The sequence below is a fragment of the Saccopteryx leptura genome, chromosome 8 (assembly GCF_036850995.1).
Source record: "Saccopteryx leptura isolate mSacLep1 chromosome 8, mSacLep1_pri_phased_curated, whole genome shotgun sequence".
In the NCBI taxonomy this organism is placed as follows: Eukaryota; Metazoa; Chordata; class Mammalia; order Chiroptera; family Emballonuridae; genus Saccopteryx; species Saccopteryx leptura.
Window position 1 is genome coordinate 10,870,877 of NC_089510.1, and position 24,007 is coordinate 10,894,883.

At 39.4% G+C, this 24,007-nt stretch overlaps 1 protein-coding gene across 1 annotated transcript in view; it reads left to right on the plus strand.

Annotated features, from left to right (window-relative positions):
• SAMSN1 (SAM domain, SH3 domain and nuclear localization signals 1) overlaps positions 1–24,007 on the plus strand; it is a 143,290-nt gene that overhangs the window by 7,254 nt on the left and 112,029 nt on the right. Inside the window, exons 2-5 of the mRNA XM_066346956.1 lie at positions 447–578; positions 17,489–17,526; positions 20,258–20,295; positions 23,889–23,975. Coding sequence (XP_066203053.1) covers positions 447–578; positions 17,489–17,526; positions 20,258–20,295; positions 23,889–23,975 — 295 coding nt within the window. The remainder of the gene's footprint in view (positions 1–446; positions 579–17,488; positions 17,527–20,257; positions 20,296–23,888; positions 23,976–24,007) is intronic.

The window sequence follows — 24,007 nt, forward strand, 5'->3', positions numbered from 1 at the left end:
CTCATTTGACCCTGACAGTTCCTCTGCCGGGTAAGAAACTGCTAAGGACAACAGAGTGTGTTTCTCCTAGAAGGGCAGAGCACTAACTAGAAGGATCTATGTATCTGAGACCTGACACCCAACACAATTGGTATCCAAATAGACCTTTATTTAGTATCTTAAACTTGATGTCTTCATTATGCTTTTTGAGAGATTGCCTCCTTTTGTGCATGACTCTCCAACACTTAAGAGTCTGGTTTGAATTTCTGGCTCTGAAATAAGTGTTGAGAATACCCTTCTTCACTGTCTTGTTCACTGTTGAAAAGTGGCATGCCATAAACTCTTAATCTCTATGCCTCGGATAATTTAGATTGGGTACTATATAAAGGTAAGTCAATAGGTTAAGTGACTTTTCAAGGAAAATTATAATTTTGTTAGTTCTTGACTCATATATCGCTTTCTTGCAGGAGGGCTCTATGGACAGCTTGTACGAGCCAGTCCCAGAGCAACATGCTAACCAAGAAAGCAGCTCTGGTAGAACTGGTTCGTTCATCTCATCGTTGAAAGAGAGTAGAAGAGTACCCGACAATCCTATCATGGTGAGTGAAGCCGAGCTGAGGAGCTCGCCTTGTCTGTTATAGATTAGAATCACTTGCTTAGTGATAGCTGTTCATACAGCAAAAATTCATTGTTTTTGCAAGTCTCTATTTACTTTTAGTTTCTGATTTTCTCTTTGCTGTCTCTTTCGTGAATTTGGCTTATTGATATAAACTACTGTGTATAGAGTATGCATTAATTACATAAGATAACTCAATCTTCAAAGCGATGTTATTACAAAGAAATAATTAGAATCTTTTCTCGATGAGGGAATTGCAGGAGAGAAAAGCAAAATAACTTGCTAAAGGCTATAAACTACCGAGTGTTAAAGCTGGTAATTAAATATATGTATATATCTGCATCAATAGTTTATTAGTAGTTTGCAGGCAAGCCAGGTCTTCGGGGTGGGGTACTGCCTGGGATTTGTAGCATTTGCCAATTGCCGTGGTGTCAAAGCTCCTACCATGCTCAATTTCAAGCTCTCACTGATTTAATAACAGGCTTACAGCATCTGAATATTTAATTGTTCATTATCTCTGGTGCTGACTCCAGCACAGCACTAGCTGCTTTAAAGTCTGTGCTAACCACTTACTAAGCTGCTTACTCAACTTATGAACACACACAATCAACTTACAAAACGTGAGTGTTGCTAGAAGGCAAAAATGCGAATAGTTATTATAAGTTATCTTTATAATTACTAGATAGAGTTCTTCGTGCTCTGCCAAACTGGCCTTGTCCTTATTTAACAGCACTTGCTGCCTTCTCAGTCAGTTGTGCTGTACTTACATTAACCCCGTACTATTAACTTATTTTGCTTTGATTGTGGTTAGGAAAATTCAAAGCATCCTACGTCTGCTGCAAATAATGAATTTCTCTATACTTATAGATTTAGATGTCAGCTTCTACCCTTCTAATCACACTGCCTTAATAAGAGCACAAAAATGAATATTGACTATCATTTATTCAGTGCTGCTTTTTGTAAGGCACTGTACTAGGTGATGCTATATATGAAATTATTTGTATTGATCTTTACAAGAACTTTAAAAAGATTTTAAAAATATGGCCCTGGCTGGCTGACTCAGTGGTACAGCATCAGCCTAGTGTGTGGAAGTCCCAGGTTCGATTCCCGGCCAGGGCACACAGGAGAAGTAACCATCTGCTTCTCTAACCTTCCCCCTCACCTTTCCCTCTATCTTTTTCTTTCTCTCCCGCAGCCAAGGCTCCATTGGAGCAAGGGTGACCCGGGCACTGAGGATGGCTCCATGGCCTCTGATTCAGGTGCTAAAATGGCTCTGGTTGCAACAGAGCAACCCCTCAGAAGGGCAGAGCATTGCCCCCTGGTGGGCTTGCTGGGTGGATCTGGGTTGGACGCATGCGGGAGTCTGTCTCTCTTCCTCTTGCTTCTCACTTTAGAAAAATAATAATAAAAAAGATTTGAAAATATTAAGAAAGGTTAAGGTAAGGTAATTTCCAGTTAAATAAAAAAGACCTAGATTCAAACCTGCATCTTTTTTTTTTTAATCCAGAGAAAGGGTTATAGTAATATAGCTTTGAGTTTTATACCTACCTCATACCTACCTATTTTACTCTTTGGAGACTTTCAACACTTCTTATTTACATAGCTTACAGAACATTTCAGTTTCCCAGAAAGTTAGATAAACTAAAAAGCACCGTAATGTTAGAAAACGAGTTCAATCTTAAGTCTCAGTAAGTAAAACTAATCTAAAAAGATTTTTAGTGCAGTAGAAAGTCTTCCCTTAATTTGGTACCCTTTTCAATATCCATTAAGATGTTGATGTTGACAGAAACGCTTAAGAGAGAGCAACAATCTATTTTACATATTAATGTGAGATAGAGAGATAACATTCATTTACATAGAGACTGTCAATTGACATTGCAAAATATTTATAAGCATTTTTAGTCTATAATTAAAGAGAAAAATGGAATAAACTGAAGAGCCTGAAGATAGCTCTTTAAATGTGTGAGTTTAATAACGATGCATGAAATGTAAACAAATTCATGGCCAACTAGTCTGCTAGAATTTTCATCACACTATACTTATATTGCAAAAGTAGATGAGAATAATAAAAACATAATTTAAATTGCTACAGCTATCTTTTTCTATATATAGATAAATATATGTATATATTTCACTATACATAACTCATTACAAATCTCATGTATATAGATGTCTCAATATTTAATTAAAAATATATGCACATATACAACATAAATGCATGTGTGTGTATATTTTTGTCTTTTATATCTTTCACCTTTTTCACTCGGCCTCCCATCCTCTTTGATAGCTGTCAGTCTGTTCTCTGTATCTATGATTTATATATAAATATATAATTACTACAACCATGATTCCACTGTTTAATTTTTTAATTATATCAACCTTATCACATTATCATTAGTACTTATTTTATTATTAATAAAAGTGATTCTACAGTTTGGATAAAATAAATTCTATCTTTTAATAATGAAATTTATTGATTTAGAACTTTCCTGACTTTCCCTCTAAGCTTTTGAAGAATGAATGCTTCTTTTTTCTCTGAGTATTCTCACTTTTTTTTTTCTAATTCAAGGACAGAATGTTTTGAACCAGTTTTTACCGTATCAGAAAATGCTTATTTTTTTTAGATTTATAATATAGAAATACTATAAAGAGACCCCTAGAGTTAACAAAATGATGCCTCGTAGTCTCAGTCCTCCACCTGAAAGTACTTGTAACCTTCCCTTAGCGGAGAAGTGCTCCCAATCTCAAACTCTTTGGAATCAGTCTGCCAGCCTGTCCAGTTGTTACACCAGAAATTACACTGCAGACTGAAAATAATGTCATTTGCCACATCATGCATTGAAAAGAAAAATCAAAATGAGAAAAGTGCCTTAGGTTTCTTGGCGTCCCCCCTTAAAGATATTTTATTTGTGCGTATTTTGGGGAGTTTTACTGTATGAAAGACACTCTTCTAAGCAAGGAGGGACGTTACATAGAAAAGCATAAGCTGATTCAGTGTAGACCAACGGGCACAATCAAAGGCAGAAGAGGCATTGACAGAAAGTTTACTGGGGTATTTTAAATAAGGAACATCAGAAACACCCAGCTGGCTTTTTAACTGCAGGTAATAGAAGAGAGGTCCAAAGAGAAATCTATTCAAAATACAAGACTTGTTCACATTTTGTAAAGAGGAATAATAAGTGATCCACTTGTAGTATATAGTATATAGCAAAGCCAGAGAATTTTGAAGGACTAGAATGAAAAGACAAAAAAAAAAAAAAAAGTTAAGGTTTTATAGAGTGAATAATCTCACAAGTAAACAAATATGCTGAAAGAAAATGTACTAATATACTAGCCTAACCAACGATTGGCTGCTTCCTTATTGTATTATTAAAATGTAGGCTGTTATGCCTGACCAGATGATGGCGTAGTGGATAGAGCATCGGACTGGGATGCGGAGGACCCAGGTTCGAGACCTCGAGGTCGCCAGCTTGAGCGCGGGCTCATCTGGTTTGAGCAAAGCTCACCAGCTTGGTCCCAAGGTCACTGGCTTGAGCAAAGGGTTACTCGGTCTGCTGAAGGCCCATGGTCAAGGCACATATGAGAAAGCAATCAATGAACAACTAAGGTGCCGCAACAAAAAACTGATGATTGATGCTTCTCATCTCTCTCCGTTCTTGTCTGTCTGTCCCTATCTGTCCCTTGCTCTGACTCTCTCTCTTTGTCTCTGAAAAAAATAAAAATAAAAAAATAAAATAAAATATAGGCTGTTATTAGTTGGTTCTATATCTGTGTTAGTACCTCTTTATAATGGCTGAAGCTCATAAAAGATCTTGACTTCGAAATAGAGTGAGAACATAAACTGTTTGTACCTGTGCCAATTTGGGGTTAACTAGATCATTCCTGAATGATCTGGTCTGTCGTCTATATTGATTGAAGCAAGCAAATAATTGTCAATTTTCCACTTCATTTTGTGTCTCATAAATTAAATGGATAAGAAAGTTGAGTCTTTTCAAAAAATGAGCTGAAATGTGGGCATGGACAGTGTCCCTATTATGTATGTGTTGTGCATGTGATTTATAATATTGCACAAACATTTATTCAGTAAGTATTTGTAAGCTAGTGAATGGATCAGTGAAGGTTCCTTAATCAAGCTAAAGAAATGGAGAATGTATGACGAGGTGTCTAAAAGCATGAGCTCTGGAGTTGAGCGTTAGATATGAATTCTTATTTTAGCTCTGCCACTTACCAGCTATTTGACCTGGGAAATTTGCTCAAATTCTCTAGGCCTTAGTGTCCTCTGTGGAATGGGGAGAACAGTCATCTGTGTGAGTTCAGCCAGTTTTGATGGCAGGGGAGAGACTGTCGCCTTGCTAGCCTAAGCAGGGAAGATTTAGACGGAACTTACGGACCCGCGGAGGATAGTGTATCACACTCGTACTGAGACTCCAGCCTGCAGCCTGAGGCAGCCTGTATCTGTCCGGCCCAAGAGGTCAGAACAGGTAACTACAACTTTTGCACTTAAAAAACTTGTTTAAAAACAAAAACAAAAAAAACCATACAGTGCCATAGAAACTGTAGGTGACCCTACAGAGCCTGAAATATTTCCACCTGGCTTTTCACAGAAAATGTTTCCTGACCCCTGCTCTAAGCTGTGTCACACAAAGGTGCCAGTCAAATTCTTGAAAAGTGACCAGTCAAAAATGCAGATGGCAATAAGGGTAAAATATGAGCCATATTTTAAAGGACTTGGTGTGAATAAAAGAGTATAAAACAGGTTCATAAATATTTTTATATTACTTGTTTAAGTACAATAGTAATGTTTGAGAGGTATTAGTTTAAATGGAATTTCACCCGCCCTTTCACATGGACGGGACTGTGGCCTCCAGATGTTGTGTGGAGGCCTGTGATCTCCTAACCTGCGATGTGTCTGTTATTCAGGCTTCAGGATGGTGGTGGTGGGGGGGGGGTCAGCCTTCCGGCCTCCAATAGAGAGTGGCACACCAAGAAGAAATGAGGAGATGTGAAGTGTTAACCTGCGATGTCCACCATCCTTTCCTCTCAGGGTCTTTTCACCCTTGGTGTCACTTTTTTTCTAGAAAAAAAAAAGAGGAGAGAGAGAGCAGCAGCTTTGTACCTCGGAGCTTTTCTACAGTGATCAGAGAGGCAGGCTGGCTTTCTGAAGGTGGCCCTTCTTTGTCTCTATACAAAATAATTTGTATCAACTCGACCTCAGGCTTACAGTTTTACGGTAGCATTTAAACTGAGTTAGCCTGACTTGTGGTGGCACAGTAGATAGCGCAACCCACCCAGGAAGGACACGGAGGGCCCCCAGTTGGAAACCCTGAGGTCACCAGCGAGAGCGCGGGCTTGTCGGTTTGAATGAGGGGTTGGCAGCTTGAATGCGGGGTCGCCGGCTTGACTGCTGAATCATCGACGTAGTCCCAAGGTCACTGGCTTGAAGCCCAAGGTCATTGGCTTGAGTCCAAGGTCGCTGGCTTGAGTAAGGAGTCACTGCACCCCCCCCCCATCAAGGCACATATAAGAAGCAATCAACACACAACTAAAGTGAAGCAACTCTTGAGTTGATGCTTCTTATCTCTTTCCTCCCCCCCTTTCTTCCTGTTTCTCTTTCTAAAAATCAAAAAACAATTAAACAACAACACGAATATATAAAATGGGCTTATAATAAGAAGTTTTCTGCAATATTTGGGCCTTATAAAGTGATGATAAATAAAAACTTTTAATTTTTTTTCCAGTTGAGATGGAGACAAATGACAAAATAAATATTCTAACACTGTTAGTTAGAAAATGAATCACATGCAAACGGGTTGTTATAAAAAGACTTTGCTGTAACCTCTGACAGTCATTCTCAAAAGTGGCTGGACTTGAGGCTCTCCTAAAGGTACAGACGTCCAGACCCACTGTGGACCTCCTCCCTCAGCAAGGAGGAGCTAAGGTACCCCTGTCCTGTAGAAATACAATGCCATCCACAGGTGCAATTATACATTTTCTAGTGAGCACAAAGAAATGCTTATAAAAGAGGAACAGGTGAAATGATTTTTAATAACATCTCGCATTTAAGCCAATTCATCCAGAATATTATCATATCGACATATAATGCATATAAAACATCAAGGAGATATTAGATTTTTTAAAATATTTTTGTTTTTAAACAAAGATTTTGAAATCTGCTGTGGGTTGGGTACATCTCAATTCAGATGCTAAAGTTTCAGTGATTAAAGTAAAATGCAGTCTTAGTGAAACAATAAAAATTGTGTATTGTTTTACTCAACTTGAGTTTTTGATTAAATTAAATTAAAATTTAGTTCCTCGGTCACACCGGCCATATGCCAGCTGTGCCATAGCCACAGGAGGGCTAGTGAGGGATTCTGTGCCGGACCATGTTGGATGAGAGGCTCGGGGTTACCTGTGAGGTGGAGCCATCAACAATCCAGACAACATTATACTGCACTTGCCATGGAAGTATAGATATCGAGGCATAAAAATCCCTGATAAACATAGAGATGCATACTTTTAGAGAGAAACAAGGCCATAAGGAACAATGTCTTAACCAATGAGGAAGCTGAGATTAGTGACTCATCAGAGGAGCCAGATGGAGTCAAGACAGGAGATCTTGTTTTCCAAATGCAATCTGGCTTCTTGGTTATTGTTGTGTTTTGCCTCTCTGCCATAGCATGTGTACGTTTGTGTTTGTGAGTTGTGTGCATGTGTGTGTACGTAAGAGTTCAAGAGAATAGGACAGAGGTACATTTATTGAGAGATTAGAAGTGAGGAGGAGGGAAAGACCGGAGAATCAAGATTTTTGTCTTTATAATAGATACGCTAAAATACAATCTGCTGATACAGGGGACACAGTGAAAAGCACCACGGAGACGGGCAATGCACTTCATAGACTTGAGTCTTCTCTCCTGTTCCCCAGGCAGCTGAGGACTGTGTGTCCTTGAGGATGGGACTCAACGTCTCTGACCCTAAGTTTTCTGAGAACTAGAATAGAGATAGAAACGGCTGTCTCTTGGTTTGTAGTGAGGATCAAATGTTATCACACAAGTTAAGTACCTGGCATAAGACATGTTCATGTTGACTTTCCTGCCTTCTGCAACCTATCATACCAGAGCAGAGTGGAGAGTGGCCCTTTAACTTAACAGCCTCCATTGAATGATTTTACGTCAAATGCTCACGGAGCTTGGATGTAGTTTTAAAATCACTGCTCAAAATCATTTGTAAGCAACGTTCCTTACCTAAAAGCGTTGAATTTCATTGAGTTGGACAAGAAGAAGTAACAGGATTTATTGTTGATGTGCATTGAAAAACTCAAGTGGTTAATGTACACAAATTGCCTCAAATCATGAACACCCTGGCTGAGTGTAATTTTTGACATTAGCCCTATATTCCCGCCATGTGTAGACAGCAGTAAACAAGAAAATCTACCACAGTGGCTCTTATTTGCCTAATTTATGTTTGAGGGTATTTTCTGGGTCCAATTTAACTGAAACTGTTTTAAAATACTCGTTTAATTATTTTATATACTCACTCATCGACCTTCCGCACTGATTAGAAGCACCAGGAGAAATCAATGACATTGTTTCCAGCTACCAGATGCAGTGAGAGAGGAAGATCGCAGATCCAGGCATAGCTCTGAAGACAGGTGATCCTCTATGTGTCTAACAGTTGGTTTGAGCTCAGTACTAATGAGGCCGAGGTCAGGGCTTTAATCCCTTCATGGCCAGTTATGTTTGCTGTGTTCCACCACCACCGGCGGCGGCCGTGACCCCAGCCCACTGCCTTGGTTCTGCCTGCCCTTGATCGTTACAGAATCTGGGCTGGAGGAGAAGGAGGCACCAGCACAGAACTATTACCCGTGGTAAAAAGAGCAACTCCAGGGAAGGGCAGCCCTGTTCGCCAGTGGTTCACGCCCGTGAAGATTTTCCTTTGCTACGAGCACACTTCGGGCCACCAGCACGATTCTCAGCTTTCAGCTTAGGATAACTCACGGGGCAGTGGAAGAGCACTAAGAGCAAAAGCGGAGTGTCTGCCCCGGCTTTGCTCCTAAACAGTGCTGACTAAGCGACTACCCTGGTCTGTACCTCGGTTCCCACCTCTCTGAGACAACAGGGTTAGACGAAGTGGTCTCTTAAATGGTTCCGGTAATACAGTTTAAAGTATTTGGAATGAGAGTGTTGTCTAACGTACAAGAATGCCATTATTCCTTCCTAAGTTACAGAAGACAGTCCTGTCAGATGGCCTCTCGTGGACCGTGCTCTGCTAGTCAGGGTTCTTTAGAGATGGAACTGAGAGGCTGCGGACCCACAGAGAGAGAAATGAGAGGAAGGTGCTCACGCGGTGATGGAGGCTAGGACGTCTGAGACTGGCAGGGCAGGCCAGCGGTCTGGAGACCCAGCGAAGAGTGATGTTGTAACTGGCGTCCAAAGGCAGTCTAAAGGCAGTGCTCCCTCTCCCTGGGGGACTCCAGTCTTTTTGTTTTAAGACCTTCAACTGATAGGATAAAACCATCCCCATTATGGATGGCAATCTGCTTCTCTCAGAGTCTACTAATGTGAGTGTTCACCTCATCTCAAAAACACCTTTACAGCCACATCTAGGCTGCCGTTTGACCAAATATCTGGGCACCGTGGCCTAGCTAAGTCGACACACATCTAGCTATCACGTCGGCCTCCTGGCATGTATGTCCTTGTGCAGTTCCCAGCTTTGTGTGTCGCTTGGTTCCTGTAGGATCTGGCAGAAGTGGTAGAAAGTGACTTCCGTAATTAGGCTACAAAAGCCTGTGACTTCTGTCTTGCTAACACAGTCTCTCCGTTGTCTTTCTGGCTTGAACATCATGATGAAACAAGAGCCCATCTAGACAAGCCCATGTGGCAGAGAGCAGAGAGCAGCTCTCAGCTAACAGACAGCAAGGATCTGAGGCCTTCATTCCCACAGCCCGCAAAACACGTCTACTCACAGCCACTGGCTGAGCTCGGAAGGGGACCCTCTCCCGGCCCCAGCTAAGCCTTGGATGGGGCCGCCCACCTTTCCACCGACAGCTGGGTTGCAACCCTGTGAGAGACTCATCTGAGTCCTGCCCGTATGCTTGACCCACGGGAACCGTGAAGTCATAAATGTGCATTGCTTTAAGATACTACATCTTGGAGTAATTTGTTGTACAGCAACAGATAACTAATCTAGGAACTAAAATTAATTAGACAAGTTATCGATTGGGCTATCTGCAGGTAACCAAATCCACGCTTGCTAATTTAAGCAGAAAGGATATATTACAGGTTAAATAGAGCTCAGGGGTGTTGTGAGGATGAAGTCAGATACTGCAGCTGAGCTTGCAGGGATCGCTCTGAGAAAGCAGGCTACAGAACTGGCACCTGGGAGCTGCTGCTCCTGTCCCACTCAGGCAGTGGCCAAGGCTGTGAGCCGCCATCAGAACAGCAGATTCCAGAACCATGTGGTCTCTGCTGAGATTTCTTACATTAAAGAATGTATACCCATCCCTTGTCTTTTCCTATAGGTTAGTAGGTTTTGTATAATATCAGTGTCTTCAGTTGGTGCATGTGATGGATAGGACCTAAACCACACATCTTATTCTAGTAACAAGGAAAGGAAAGTCCATCTCTCTCTCTCTCTCTCTCTCCCTCTCCTTCCTTTCCCTTCCCTTCCCTTCCCTTCTTTCCCTTCTCTTTCCTTCCTTTCTTCCATCCATCCATCTTTCCTTCCTTCCTTTCTTCCTTCCCCCTTCTTTCTTCTTTCCCTTCCCTTCCCTTCCCTTCCCTTCCCTTCCCTTCTTTCCCTTCCCTTTCCTTCCTTCTTTCCATCCATCCATCTTTCCTTCCTTCCTTTCTTCCTTCCCTCCTTCTTTCTTCTTTCCCTTCCCTTCCCTCCCCTCCCTGACCCTCTCTCTCCCTTTTCTTCTCTACCTTTTTCCTTACTCTCTTTCCTTGCTTTCTTTGTCCTTCTCTTTCTCCCTTCTTCTAAGCATTCATTTTAGGACCAGTGAATTACAGATGTTGGGTACAGCAAGAAATATGAATACCCAAAATGTCTATAGAGTAACATAGGTAAGTATAAAATTAAATACTATATTATAAGTGTCAACCTCAACCTCCATAAGAATTCTCAGGAGAAATTTCAAAACAATAGTGTACTTGTCAGGAACACACTATAAAGATTCCAGCTTTGAAATTTACCAGTGATGTGATTTTGGGCAAGTTCCTCAAACTCTTCCAGCTGTTATCTCTTCTCCTATAAAAGACAAAAAACTGTCTGTTATTCTTCTTTATTATTTGAGAATAAAAGTTGACAATGTAATTAACTTTATTAGGACAATGCTAACACAACATGAACAATCACTAATAGGTGTTCTCTCTAAGAACATAACTGTGGTTTGTGGGTTAACGGTGTAAGTTCCATGGAAAAGATTAAGATTTAGGCTGCTCTTGAAGAGGAAGAAGTAGAGAGATTTGCATTGCACACTGTCCTAGCATCTTTCACAAAAGCCCTTAAAAAGCACTTAGAGCCAAATGTCTTATAAATGGACAAAGGAGTACATTGAAAGATGACAAGTCATCTTAGAATAGGTGAGTAATAAAAAAAAAAGGCAAGGCAGGTGGCTCCCAGGTTGATATTCTAACCACTCACCTGCATTTCTTACTTGTCTCCAAACTATTAAAATTGGGATTTTTTTTTTTGTTCTGTCTCCACATTCGCGTCAGCATCGACATAGCCATTAATAACAGAGACACTAAAGGGAGAAAAGGAGATTAACCATGGCCGCCCATCAGCTAGGTCTTCATCAAACAATGAACTACAAGAGTCCGTGTTAGAACAGTGCGGGTAATCTTTACCTTGACTTCTAGATTGTAAAGTGTCTCATAACAAGCTGACATATAAAACATAGATTACCTTCATTAAAAGGATTGTGCTTTCCTTTCATTCTTTTTTTTTTTTTCTTTTTGCCCATTAGAGCCATGATCGCTCATAGCTGTTCTTCTGCCACCAAGTCATATGTGAACATTCTCTGGTGGTCTTAATTAGTTTCCTCCCATAAATAGAGACGCACGTTAAAGTAAAACGAAATCAATAGATTAAGGTTAGCTGTGTCCCATTGTCTTGGTTATTCTCTAAACTTATGACACAGTTACTCACTGACCCTAATGAAAGCCATGGTTATCTCTTTCATCACGTTGTAAAGAAAAAGCTGTAAAAGCCCAAAAGCCCGTTCCCATTCGAATCTTCTCTTGAAAGCTTTCGTCATTCCTACGGACTTTGGATTGAAACATTGTGTGGATAAGGACCACTGATTGTTTCTACTGGAAGAGAGTGTAAGGTATTTGCTCAACAACCTTTATTCTATAAATGTAGAGAGTGAGGTTCTGAGAAGGTTCTTGGATTTTCCCCAGTTTCGTCGCAGACTTGGGAAAGGAAGCCAGTTCGGTGTCGTTCCATTGTAAGGTTGGAATTTCATGTTTTTACCCATCCTATTTCCTATTGTGCTTCTTGCAAGTCTGTTTGGCTCGTGTTCCATTTGAAGCTATGAGGATTAAGTAAGATAATGATATAAGTGGCAGGAAACATGACATTTAATAAAGATTAGTTGTCATTCCCCGTTCTAAAGCCTGGTGTAATTGTAATTTAATAAATCACAACACACTTAAGGATATTTAAAAAAGCTCTCTATTTCAAGAAATCTGGAAGGAGCATTTTTGAAAAGGAAGAATCTTTTACAGTGCAAATAGACATCCCCTAGGTAACTTGTTTTGTCATCCTGGATATTTATAGTGTTGTGAGAAGAGTGTGTTAGTTTAGGATTGATAGAAAACTCAGTCTACTCATAGTCAAATGGCAAAGTGACATGCTGCTTACCAGCTCTGACCCTGATGGATTAGATACAGTATCTGTGCTTTCTCCAGGCGCTTACAAGCAATACAATCTGCCATGAGATGATGAGGCGTGTGGGGATGCCAAAAACCACCTGCTTCTCTTGCAGAAACCAGAATGCATTAGCTGTATAGGGCTGTTACTCTTTGACAGGAGCTGGGCAGGCTGGCCAGAAAGTCTACCCTTCCCATCGGGATGAGTCAATCAATGTTACTTCTTCTTCTTTGCTGCATTCTCATGGGAGAGGGCGGATGAAATCTGTTTTCCCTGAGAACCATAGCATCATTACTATAATATACGAGGGTCCTCCAATGTGCAGACTGCCATCTAAATTCAATGATTCTTGAAGTGCCCATTCTAATTAAATGGGATTTCATAAATTACTGGGCAAGCTTTGACGATGCTGATGGCATCCACAAAATGATTCACATTTTTAAAACACAGCGATGCGCTGATATACACTTGTCTTCAAACGATGCTAAGTTGTTAGTGCTTTGATCAGGGTGTGCTTTCTGAGTTGTTGGGTTAGCAACGGTGTACCGTATTACACTTGCTCTGCGCGTTGGTAGCCACTCTGTCTTCCGGCCAAAAAGGCTCACATGGGAGATCTCTGACCCAGAAGACAGATTTTTTTTCTGCACCTGTGTTATCAAGTATAGAAGGAGTGTTCTGTACTAGTTAAGATCTCAGGCATTGGCCCTGGCTGGTTGGCTCAGCGGTAGAGCGTCGGCCTGGTGTGCGGGGGACCAGGGTTCGATTCCCGGCCAGGGCACATAGGAAAAGTGCCCATTTGCTTCTCCACCCCCCCCTTCCTCTCTGTCTCTCTCTTCCCCTCCCGCAGCCAAGGCTCCATTGGAGCAAAGATGGCCCGGGCGCTGGGGATGGCTCCTTGGCCTCTGCCCCAGGCGCTAGAGTGGCTCTGGTCACGGCAGAGTGACGCCCCGGAGGGGCAGAGCATCACCCTCTGGTGGGCAGAGCGTCGCCCGTGGTGGGAGTGCCAGGTGGATCCCGATCAGGTGCATGCGGGAGTCTGTCTGACTGTCTCTCCCCATTTCCAGCTTCAGAAAAATACAAAAAAAAAAAGATCTCAGGCATAAAAGCCCAATGTGACCACTTGCTAGTAATAAGACTTTAGGCAAGAATCTTGACGTTCTGTGCCACAGTGTGCTCATCAGAAAGTGAAGGATGACTGTAATTATCAACCATATGGAATTGTTGTGAGGTTTAAATTATTTAGCACATGCAAAAGAACTTAGAACTGTATCTGATAATGCCAGAATGCTTTGTCATTGTTACCGTGCAAATGTGTTCAATCAAAACATTAGAGAAGCTGTGCCCTGGCTGGTTGGCTCAGTGGTAGAGCATTGGTCCGGCGTGTGGATGTCCTGGGTTCGATTCCCTGTCAGGGCACACAGGAGAAGCGACCATCTGCTTCTCCACTCTCTCCTCCCTCTCCTTTCTCTTGTGTTTCTCTATCTCTCTCTTCCCCTCCTGCAACCAAGGCTCACTGGAGCAAGTTGGCCTGGGTGCTGAAGATGGCTCCATGGCCTCCATCTCAGGTGCTAAAATGGCTCCAGTTGCAATGGAGTAACACGTCAAATGGGCAGAGCATCTTCCCCTAGTGGGCTTACTGGATGGACCCCAGTTGGAGCAAATGTGGGGGTCTGTCCTTGCTTCTCACTTAAGAAAAATACAAAAAAAAAGTTTGAGAAAAACTGTAAGCTTTAAAGTCTTGTCATTTTTAGCAACTTGCTTCTATCAGTTGGGCTCAGACTAGCTATCATTAATATTTCTCTTGCTGTATGATCTGTTTGATAACTTAGGAGACTTATTCCCAGGCTTTTTCCTCCACAGAACCAGGTGTAGGGGCAGGGTAGAACTCATGGGTGGTGGGACTCTTTTACAAGGGTGGTGGTTCATTATCCAATCACATGAACTTCCTCCATGTTTTCAGTGCACAGCTGATGGGTGTGTGCATAACTTTTCATCTCTCTGGTGGCTTTCGTAATTAAGTAAAGTAGACACTGAAAATTGAGTCTATTAACTTTGAAGTGTGATAATCAATGTTCTTGCCAGATGTCCATTACAATTGTTTTTACAAAAGGACCTTAACTCCTATGTCTTTTTCGGATATCTGGGGCAGGGGAACCTTATTTAAAGCATAGGAATCTAAGAAACGTTGAGCACAGACTCATTCGGCTTGGATGTGGCATTCTTAGAACAGTGTACTTTAATATTAGTAACACCATTTTACTTATGAAAGAAATATTTATTCTTGCAAATGAATAGAATTCAATATCAGAAGTCTATGTACTATTAATGAATAAAAAATAATCAAATGAAAAATACCATCTATTATTATCTTCAATGTATTTGGAATCACATAAGGATTTTATAAAGCTCATTTCATCTTCAGAGTTAAGAAAATAACGCAGACCAGAAGGATCCTAAGATCAACAGGCATTGATGGTAGATACTGGAGGGAAAGGTTACTTGTCATTCTTCTTTGCATGTGAAACAGCGTCTTAATAGTAGATACTCAGCAAATCTTTGTTGAATGTCCTGTGAGTGCATGAAAGAATGAATCATATAATTCTGAAGGAATAGATTAGAATGAATAAAATGACTAGCATTTAGTAAAGCACTCTATACGTGACCTTAGACAAGTCAGTTTACTATTTGGGACCTTGGATTATTCATTTGCAACTCAAAGGTCAGATCCCATGGGTTCTACCGTCTTAAAAATTCACCATGGGATTTACAGCATAATTTCCTGCCAATCAATTTTCTCTGGCACAAAAATACCTTTCATGTTTCCATTAGCAAGGCAACGACGTCTGACATGCTCACGTCATTTTTCCTTTTGACTTTGTGAATGGAAAGTAAGATTTAAAAACCAATAACACATTGAGGTGGTGAACACATCACACATTATACAGATGATGTATTAGGGAATTGTATATCTGAAACTGATATAATTTTATTAACCAATGTCACTGCAATAAATTCAATAAAAATTTTAAATTAATTGATTAATTAAAAAAAACAATAATGCAGGAAACAGGTACATATTAGACTCAATCCCAAAGGAGAGTCAACTGCAACCACTGCATGAAAAGAGACAGGCGGCATTTAGCATCCAACACTGCTCTCTTATTTAAATGTCATCTTCTTTCTTTGTTTCTAATTGCTTTTTAATTTGACCTTGTTTCGTGATTATGTGAAAATGCTTTGTTCCTAGAGCTTGCTCTTATCTACTTGAAAAGTAACGCAGGTTGAACATACTCGTTAGTTTCTCTCGGCCCATTCATAATAATTTGCCTACATTTCATTTTTTATTTTGCTAATAATTGCCGGGGGTTAAAATTAAATTAAGTCACCAACTCCCTAGTGAGTGAAAGGTAAGACTAATGATTAGTGCTTGATTTAGGAGATAATGAAACGAAGGCTAACAGGAGCAAGTTTTGCCTGGTATTTATGGCAAGTGTCAAGTTAATGGACTAGGCAGAATTATTTCATTGCCTATTTCAAATGGGAATCTTCTTTTTGGAGTTCAGAATAACACACACACACATACACACACAGATGTGGTCCTAAAAAAAAGAAGCTATATATAGTCTTTCTTTGACTTGCGCCCCGCTCTATAAACAAATAACCTAGGGTCTGAAGTCTAAACAACCTCCTACTCTACTTATGGAAGCAGAAGTCAGAATTTAAAAGCAAGTACTTTAATTCTGGTACAAACAGTACTAAAAAGTGGTTAACCAGTTCCGTAGTAATCTACAACTTGGAGCAACACCCAAGGAGCAGACCTATATTATTCTAGTTAAGTCAGTCTTGCCGTTTGAGTAATCCTTTCCCTCCACAGAGTCACACTTCAGACAAGCATCTCATATGCTTGCCTCCTCCTTCCCTCTTGCCGGAAGCAGGTGGTCCACAGGCATTTTAATTTTACAAAGTTGATTTCTCAAGTTCTGGAATTGATTGTTTCAGCCTATGGGGTTTTCAGTGATGCTCTTGAACTAGAGAATTCAAATTGTCCTTGAGAGTCAAACCTTGATGAAAAGCACCATTCAGGTGAGAGAATTGACCCTGTCCATTGTCATATAAGGGAAAAGTTGTCCTGAGTTTGACAAGGCTAATCCTGTAAAACATTAGAATAATAAAATCAATTTTCTTTTTTTCTGATTTTCATTCACCATTCCTCCCAGGTTTTACAGTATGTTTTTCTCCCTATGCAGAATATTGGCCTCAATATTTTTTACAACAAAAATTCCTGCCATGCCAATAAACTTCTCCAGAACATGGTCTGTTGGCTATCATATGGTGGGTGTTCAAAAAGCACTTTGAACATCAAAAACAGAAGTGGTTTTTAAATGAAGGAGTAAATAAATGATAACTGGAGAATCTGAAACTTTTAAAGGTGCCAAGAAAGAGTGTAAGTTCTTTTAGAGATGATGAGAGAGGCGACATATTCTTCCCCCCAAAATATAGGTTATTTTATGCAACGGTCAGTGCTCTGAATAAAAAGACCAGAAGAATCACCGGTGTATTTTAACACATCTGGGGTATTGTGATATTCCATCTTCCTCAAAGGAAGGTACTTTATAATGTAATTAACTTATTTGATATGCATCTCTCCCCTTGGTTTTGATGGGTTGATGGGATTTGGAAAGTTGTAATTATGAGGATTTAATTGCATAATTTTTTATTTAAAAGACTTGTTTTATTAACTGGCCAGGACTTAGAATAAAGCAAAACCCTAGTGAATGAAAGAAGCATTCTACAGTTCCCACCATTACCAAGAGAAAAGGAGAAAAAAATAAAAACTTGAACCAAGATTCTATGATCTATTACTAGAACACAAGGGGAAACACTTGACATTTTACTAAGAGGAGGCGGCACAACAAACTACATTTGGATTATATATCTGAAGATGAACTAAACTAGAATTCCTTTTCCGCTCTTCTGAGGTAGTATTGTTTTATTACTTTTTATTTTATTTTACAGGAAGTTTCTAATTTGGAGAATGCAACACCAAAAAGAAAGTAAGTACTAATTGCTTTGAAATATTTATGTTCTCTTCACTCTATAATGTTGAAAGGAATATTTTAGTGGTTTTTCTGTCAAAGTGGTTTTTTTTTTAATAGTCACATATAAATCTAGGGATGTTTTACCCTGTTCCCCTTTATCTGTTTACGCCGATGCATGAGAAACCTGTGTTGTGACATTTCTGTATTCCAGGATGTAGAAGTTGTACGAGTTAAATTTTCTGAAAAAGAACCGTGTTTAAACGAGCCTCAGATTAAAGTAGGAGCCTACTTGGAAACGTGGGTTTTATCAGCAACCGATTAATCTTCTGAAGCGTTCTTCTCATCCAAATAAAAATGTGTTTGCGAAGAGATTTGGGTTATTTAGGTCAGCCCTGGCTTTCTGTGCCTACAGATGGGGCTCTCAGGGGACGTGACCCACACATGTTCCGAAGGTAACGAGATTTTAAATGGCCAGTCGGAAATCCATAGGGGCAAAACGTTGGTTTATGGGGAAATTTCCAGCGTGGGTGCTGATGATATGAAAGAATGGCTTCCTCACCCTCGAGATCGGTCTGAGACCAAGTTGTTAATATGTGAAGTTCCCTTTGGATGCTGTCAGCCACCCCCCCCCCACTACCTTGCCCGTAAAGCCCTTGCTTCCTCGCCCCCACCCCAGCATTCTTTCCCCCCTTTCCTGCGCAAAGCTTTCTATACCCCAGTAAGGATAGAAAATGGATCCATAGTAAGTTGGTAACTGCGTGATTAACGACGTAAGAGCACCTGCCAGGCAAAGGTAGTTGTATTTTCAGCCACAGTTAACTACTGAAACTACAGCGGCATTTCAAACCTGAGCTGGAGTAAAAGAAACTGCCCCACTTCCCACCCCAGGGCTCTTCTCAGTCTTAAAAATCACTCCAATTATGTAGCTGTTTATTCTGTCGACAGAGAAGTAACTCACTGACCCCCCATGAAAAGCTTAAACAAAACGCACAGGTGTTGGTTTATGGTCGATGTTTCTACAGATTCGAGAATGCCCCACACGGAGAGGAGAGGCAGATGAGAGTGGGTGAAAGGGGAAGTACCTGGTGCTGACCCAATTAGGATTTTTTTCAACATAAACCAAATCCATTACTGCTCCAGATCCCAACTAATTTCAGAAAATGAATTCTTTTGAGTTTCTCATTTTTTTTTAATGCTCACTACTCCTTTGAAGGGAATAGCATTTCCGGTTGTTATGCACCCACCTCACTTTACAATGTTGCAAGTAGCTTTTGTGAGAACACTTGATATTGGCCAAGAAAGGTCCTAAACATTTTGCATTAAAAATTTTTTTAATCCAAATAAAATGATTAAGAAAAGAAGAAACATTATTGATGCAGGGGGTTTGCTTGCAACCCTAAACTTAAACAGATAAAAAAAAAAAAAACTGAGCTTGGCTTTAATTTAGTGACTACTAAGATTATAAAAATAGTAGAAACCTCTTAAGCTATAACAAAGTTAATTATAGGTACAGGAGATGTGAGTGTTCACCCAACACCTAAACTGATTAACAGAGTCAAGCCAGCATAGTCCTGCCTTCTGGTTTTCAGACCTTTTATTGTGGAAAACTTGAGCGTTACACAGAGGAGATCATTCCAAACTCACATCGCCAAGCTTGAATACATATCAACTTATAGTCAATCTTACTCCATCTCTACCCCTTTCATTCCCCACCCCCCAGCCCACACTAGGTTTTTTAAAAGCAGATCCTAGACATATATTCTTACGTTTCAATATATATCTTTAAAACACAAGAATTTTTTTTTTAAAGTGACCACAGTACCACTAACTGCACTAGCACAAAATAAGAAAAATCGCTTCATATCACCAAAAATATAGTCAATGTTAAAATATCTCTGATAGCCTCAAGTAATTTTTCATAGTTAATTTGAATCAAAATCCAAACAAGTTACATGCATTGTATTTGGTTCCTGTGTCTTAATTTGCATATCTCTTTTTCTGTTTATTGGAAACTGGATTGTTTGTTCTGAGGAACTTTTCGTGTTTTAAAATTGTGCTGATTGCATTCTTGTATTTTTTTTTAAAGTGTGTTCTTTTAATCTCTCCATTTCCTGTAAGTTTTTAGTTAGATCTCAAGGCTTGATAAGATTCAAGTTTACATGTCTATATAAATAGGTCATCAGTGACTATGTACTTCCTGTTGCATTACACTGAAAGTCCTATATCTTGTCGTCTCTATTTTTATGACTGAAATTGCTTAGTGGGTTCAGATGGTATCAGATTGAATCATTCGGCTCAAAGTCACACATCAGCTTTTCAGTTAAAAGCTTTGATAGAAATTGGTGATTTTTTTTTCTAGATCTACTGTGCAATAGTATTAAATTTGCATCAGTCTGTATTTATTGAACATAATTATTTGAAGAAGAGCTTTTACTAACTGTTTGATTATCTTGAGATATATTCATGTAGAAATAGCCCATTTGGGGGGGGAGAGTGGTGTTTAATGAATGTTAGTTTCTTCATATAGCACAGAAATTCCCAAGCCGAGATTAAATTTGTATTAATTGTGCTTTATCAATTTGGGTCAGAAATATACAGGACCATATGTAGACCTTAGTTAGAAATGGAATTTATTTCTCTTCTTAAAGATTTTGCACATGTGTCTATATGATTTAGTTTCTGTTTTATTAAAATACTACTATTTATTAACTATAGACTTAAATATCTGTTTATTTTATTCTTCTAGGTCAATCCGGAGATCTGTATCTGAAAACAAAGGATTCGGTTAGTAATTTATAAGATTACTGATGCAGATGATACGGTCTGTTTCCATGGAAGTTCTTTTCGCATGTACTGCTATAAGCAACAATAAGTGATTCATGAAAATTAAATTGAGTTTTGTCTTTGAATTTTATAGAAAAAAAAATCTCTAAAAGGGGAATGTGATTCCATTCTTACTTTAAATGGCTAAGCAAATAAATCATTGATTTATTCAGAATAATTTTCTTTTATATTAAAAAATCATTCTCTTTAGTGGTTCCCAACCGTAGATTGGTTGATCATGGTCAAGATGACCTCTTAGATGTCTTTTCAGATTTTTGAATCTAGGAGTGAATAAAAAAAACTACTTAAATTATGAAAGACTCTTATAGAGCATTTCAAACACCAAAACTTTTCTTTTTTTTAAACTATGTCTTGGTTTCAGGTGTACAGCTTAGTGATTAGATAATCATATAGTTTACATAGTGTTTCCCTTGATATTTCTAGTGCCCCAACTGACACCATACATAGTCATCAAAATATTATTGACTATATTTCCTATGCTTAACTCACTTCCAAGTGTCTGTGTTGTCACTACCAATCTGTGCTTCCTACTTCCTCCACCTCTTTCCTCCGTGTCCCCCACCCCTCCCCCCTCTGGCAATGGCCAGTTTGCTCTCTGTATCTCTAGGTCTGTTTAAATTTTGCTTATTTCTTTAGATTCCACATGTAAGTGAAACCATATAGTATTTGTCTTTTTTTTGACTGACTTATTACACTAAGTAAAATACTTTCTAGATCCACTCATGCTATTGCATGATAAGATTTTGCTCTGGCCGGTTGGCTCAGTGGTAGAGCGTCGGCCTGGTGTGCAGGAGTCCCGGGTTTGATTCCCAGCCAGGGCACACAGGAGAAGCACCCATCTGCTTCTCCACCCCTCCCCCTCTCCTTCCTCTCTGTCTCTCTCTTCCCCTCCCGCAGCCAAGGCTCCATTGGAGCAAAGTTTGCCCGGGCGCTGAGGATGGCTCTGTGGCCTCTGCTTCAGGTGCTAGAATGGCTCTGGTTGCAACAGAGCGACACCCCAGATGGGCAGAGCATCGCCCCCTGGTGGGCGTGCCGGGTGGATCCCCGTGGGGTGCATGCGGGAGTCTGTCTGACTGCCTCCCTGTTTCCAGCTTCAGAAAAATAAAAAAAAAAAAAAAAAAAGAAAAAAAGAAAAGAAAAAGAATTTGTTCATTGTTATGGCTGAGAAATATTCCCTTGTGTAAATGTACCACAGCTTTATTATCCACTCATCTATAGATGGGCACTTGGGTTGGTTGTTATTGTAAATAATGCTGCAATAAACATAGGGATGTCTATATTCTTTCAAATTAGAATTTTGGGTTTCTTTGGATAAATCCCTAGAAGTGGAATCACTGAGCTGTAAGACAGGCCCATTATTATTGTTTTGAGGAAACTCTATACTGCTTTCCACAGTGGCTGCCTCAAGCTGCATTCCCACCAACAGAGCACGAGGTTTCCTCTTTCTTTACACACACCCCCCAACACTTGTTTTTTGTAAATTTATTGATGATAGTCATTCTGACAGGTGTGAGGTGATAACTTATTTTGGCTTAATTTGCATTTCTCTGAGGATTAGTGATGTTGAAGATCGTTTCATATGTCTATTGGCCTTCCATATGTTATGTCTGGAGAAGTGTCTATTGACATCCTTTGCTCATTTTTAAATTACATTGTTTGGTTTTTGGAGTTGTATAGTATGAATTTTTTATAAATCTTGGATATTAACTCCTTGTCAGATATATCACTGGCACATATGTTCTCTAATTTAGTAGGTTATCTCCATGTTTTTGATGGTTCCCTTTTGCTGTGAAAAAACTTTTTTCTTTTAAAGTAATCTTATCTATTTTTTCTTTTGTTTCCCTTGCTTGAAGAGACATATCAGAAAAAAATATTGCTTTAAGAAATGTCTAAGATTTTACTGCCTATGTTTTTATTTTCCCTAAGATAATTATGGTTTCAAGTCTTACCTTTAAGTCTCTAATCCATTTGAGTTTATTCTTGTATAAGGTGTAAGGAGGAATACTTTCATTTTTTAAGTACATATCTGTCCAATTTTCCCAGCCCCATTCATTAAATAGACTGTCTGAATCTCTTTGTATGTTTTTTGCCTTCTTTGTCAAATATTAATTGACCATATATAATGTATATGTGAGATTATTTCTGGACTCTGTATTCTGTTTCATTGATGTATGTGTCTGTTTTAATATCAGTACCATGCCATTTTGAATACTATGGCTCTGCAGTATAGTTTAAGTTTTTGTAATTACAATATCCATAGTAGTAATAAAGGCAATTGATTTATATTTTAAATCTGAATTAAATCTCTAATTATACTAATTACTTTTGAAAGCTAATTGATGTCTAACCTTACAGAATATAAAGTGACAGTAATTATAAAACATTCATAGCAAAACATCTAAATTATTCAGTCAATAATTCATTATTTTATGCAGTTTGTCAAACTTGGGGATATCCTTTTTCCTTTCTTTCTTCCATACAGAGCTTAGGAGCCAGAGGTTCAAACTATTTCCCTTCTTTTAAAAACCGGTCTCCAGGATATTGATGAAAAGCTTATTTAGAGCAAGGTGATGGTTAGCAATTGAGGCATCTTCCAAGGGTGTCTGCATGTAATCAGGTCTGATATTCTGCCAGTGGTTACATCGATAAGGGCTGGGTCCAAGCTCATTAGTGAAGGACCTGTGGGAAATTACTTGTTAAATATTTTAAGTACCAGCCCTGGTTTGAACAGCGTGTACTCCTAAAGAACTAAGGCAGCATTTTATTTTCCATCTAGGTCCATTCTCATAACATGCTATTCAGTCTGTGCACAAAATGGTGTAGATGTTTCCACCCTAACATAATTTTCGATGATCAGCTACTCTTTCTATAATCAAATAGAGTAAATAGTAACTTTAAAAATAGCACAGCATGCTGAGTTCGTTTCCCTTTGATGCTTTGATTGCATTATTTAAAATTTACTTATCAATGTTATGATATATGCAAAATGATTAGTCTTTGCTTAAGTAGATTGGAAGTGAAACCAAATTCTTCATTTCTGTGCAGTTCAGTTCCTCACGACATGTCCAGGGCCTGCGTCGGGTGTTGGGAAGATAAGACAGAGCCAACCCTGGTTCTTCCATTCAAGGGTCTTGAATCTGTCACAACTCCATGTTTTTCAACGCAATCATATTGTTAAAAACAATAAGGATTGTGGAGGTGGAGGGTGAGGGTACTTAAACTTTTTGCATAAAAATAAATGTTTATTGATTCAATAAAAATACTCTAAAGAATAAGGTAGATGTAAGCTATCAAAATTTCTTCCAGTAGCATCACTCTGCCATATATACTTGGGTGCTTATGTAGTTTATGCAAATAAATGGGAGCCCAGAGGACACCTGGGGGTGTTCACCAGGGACTAGAACTCCCTGGAATGAACTACAGACCTCCCGTGTCATATCACCAAGTTACCACAATGTGCTGAACTGGCTTTGATTTGAAATTTCTTAACACTTATTGTGAATTCTGCTAACCAATCTTCCACTTTGCTGTAGAAAGGAAAACAGTCCATGACACAACCTGGCAAGAATCCAGCAAGCTTGAGACTGATTCCCACATCAGAAGGCTCTGTCAGCTAAAAGGTAATTGCTAAATTTAGTTCCGCTGACTTTGC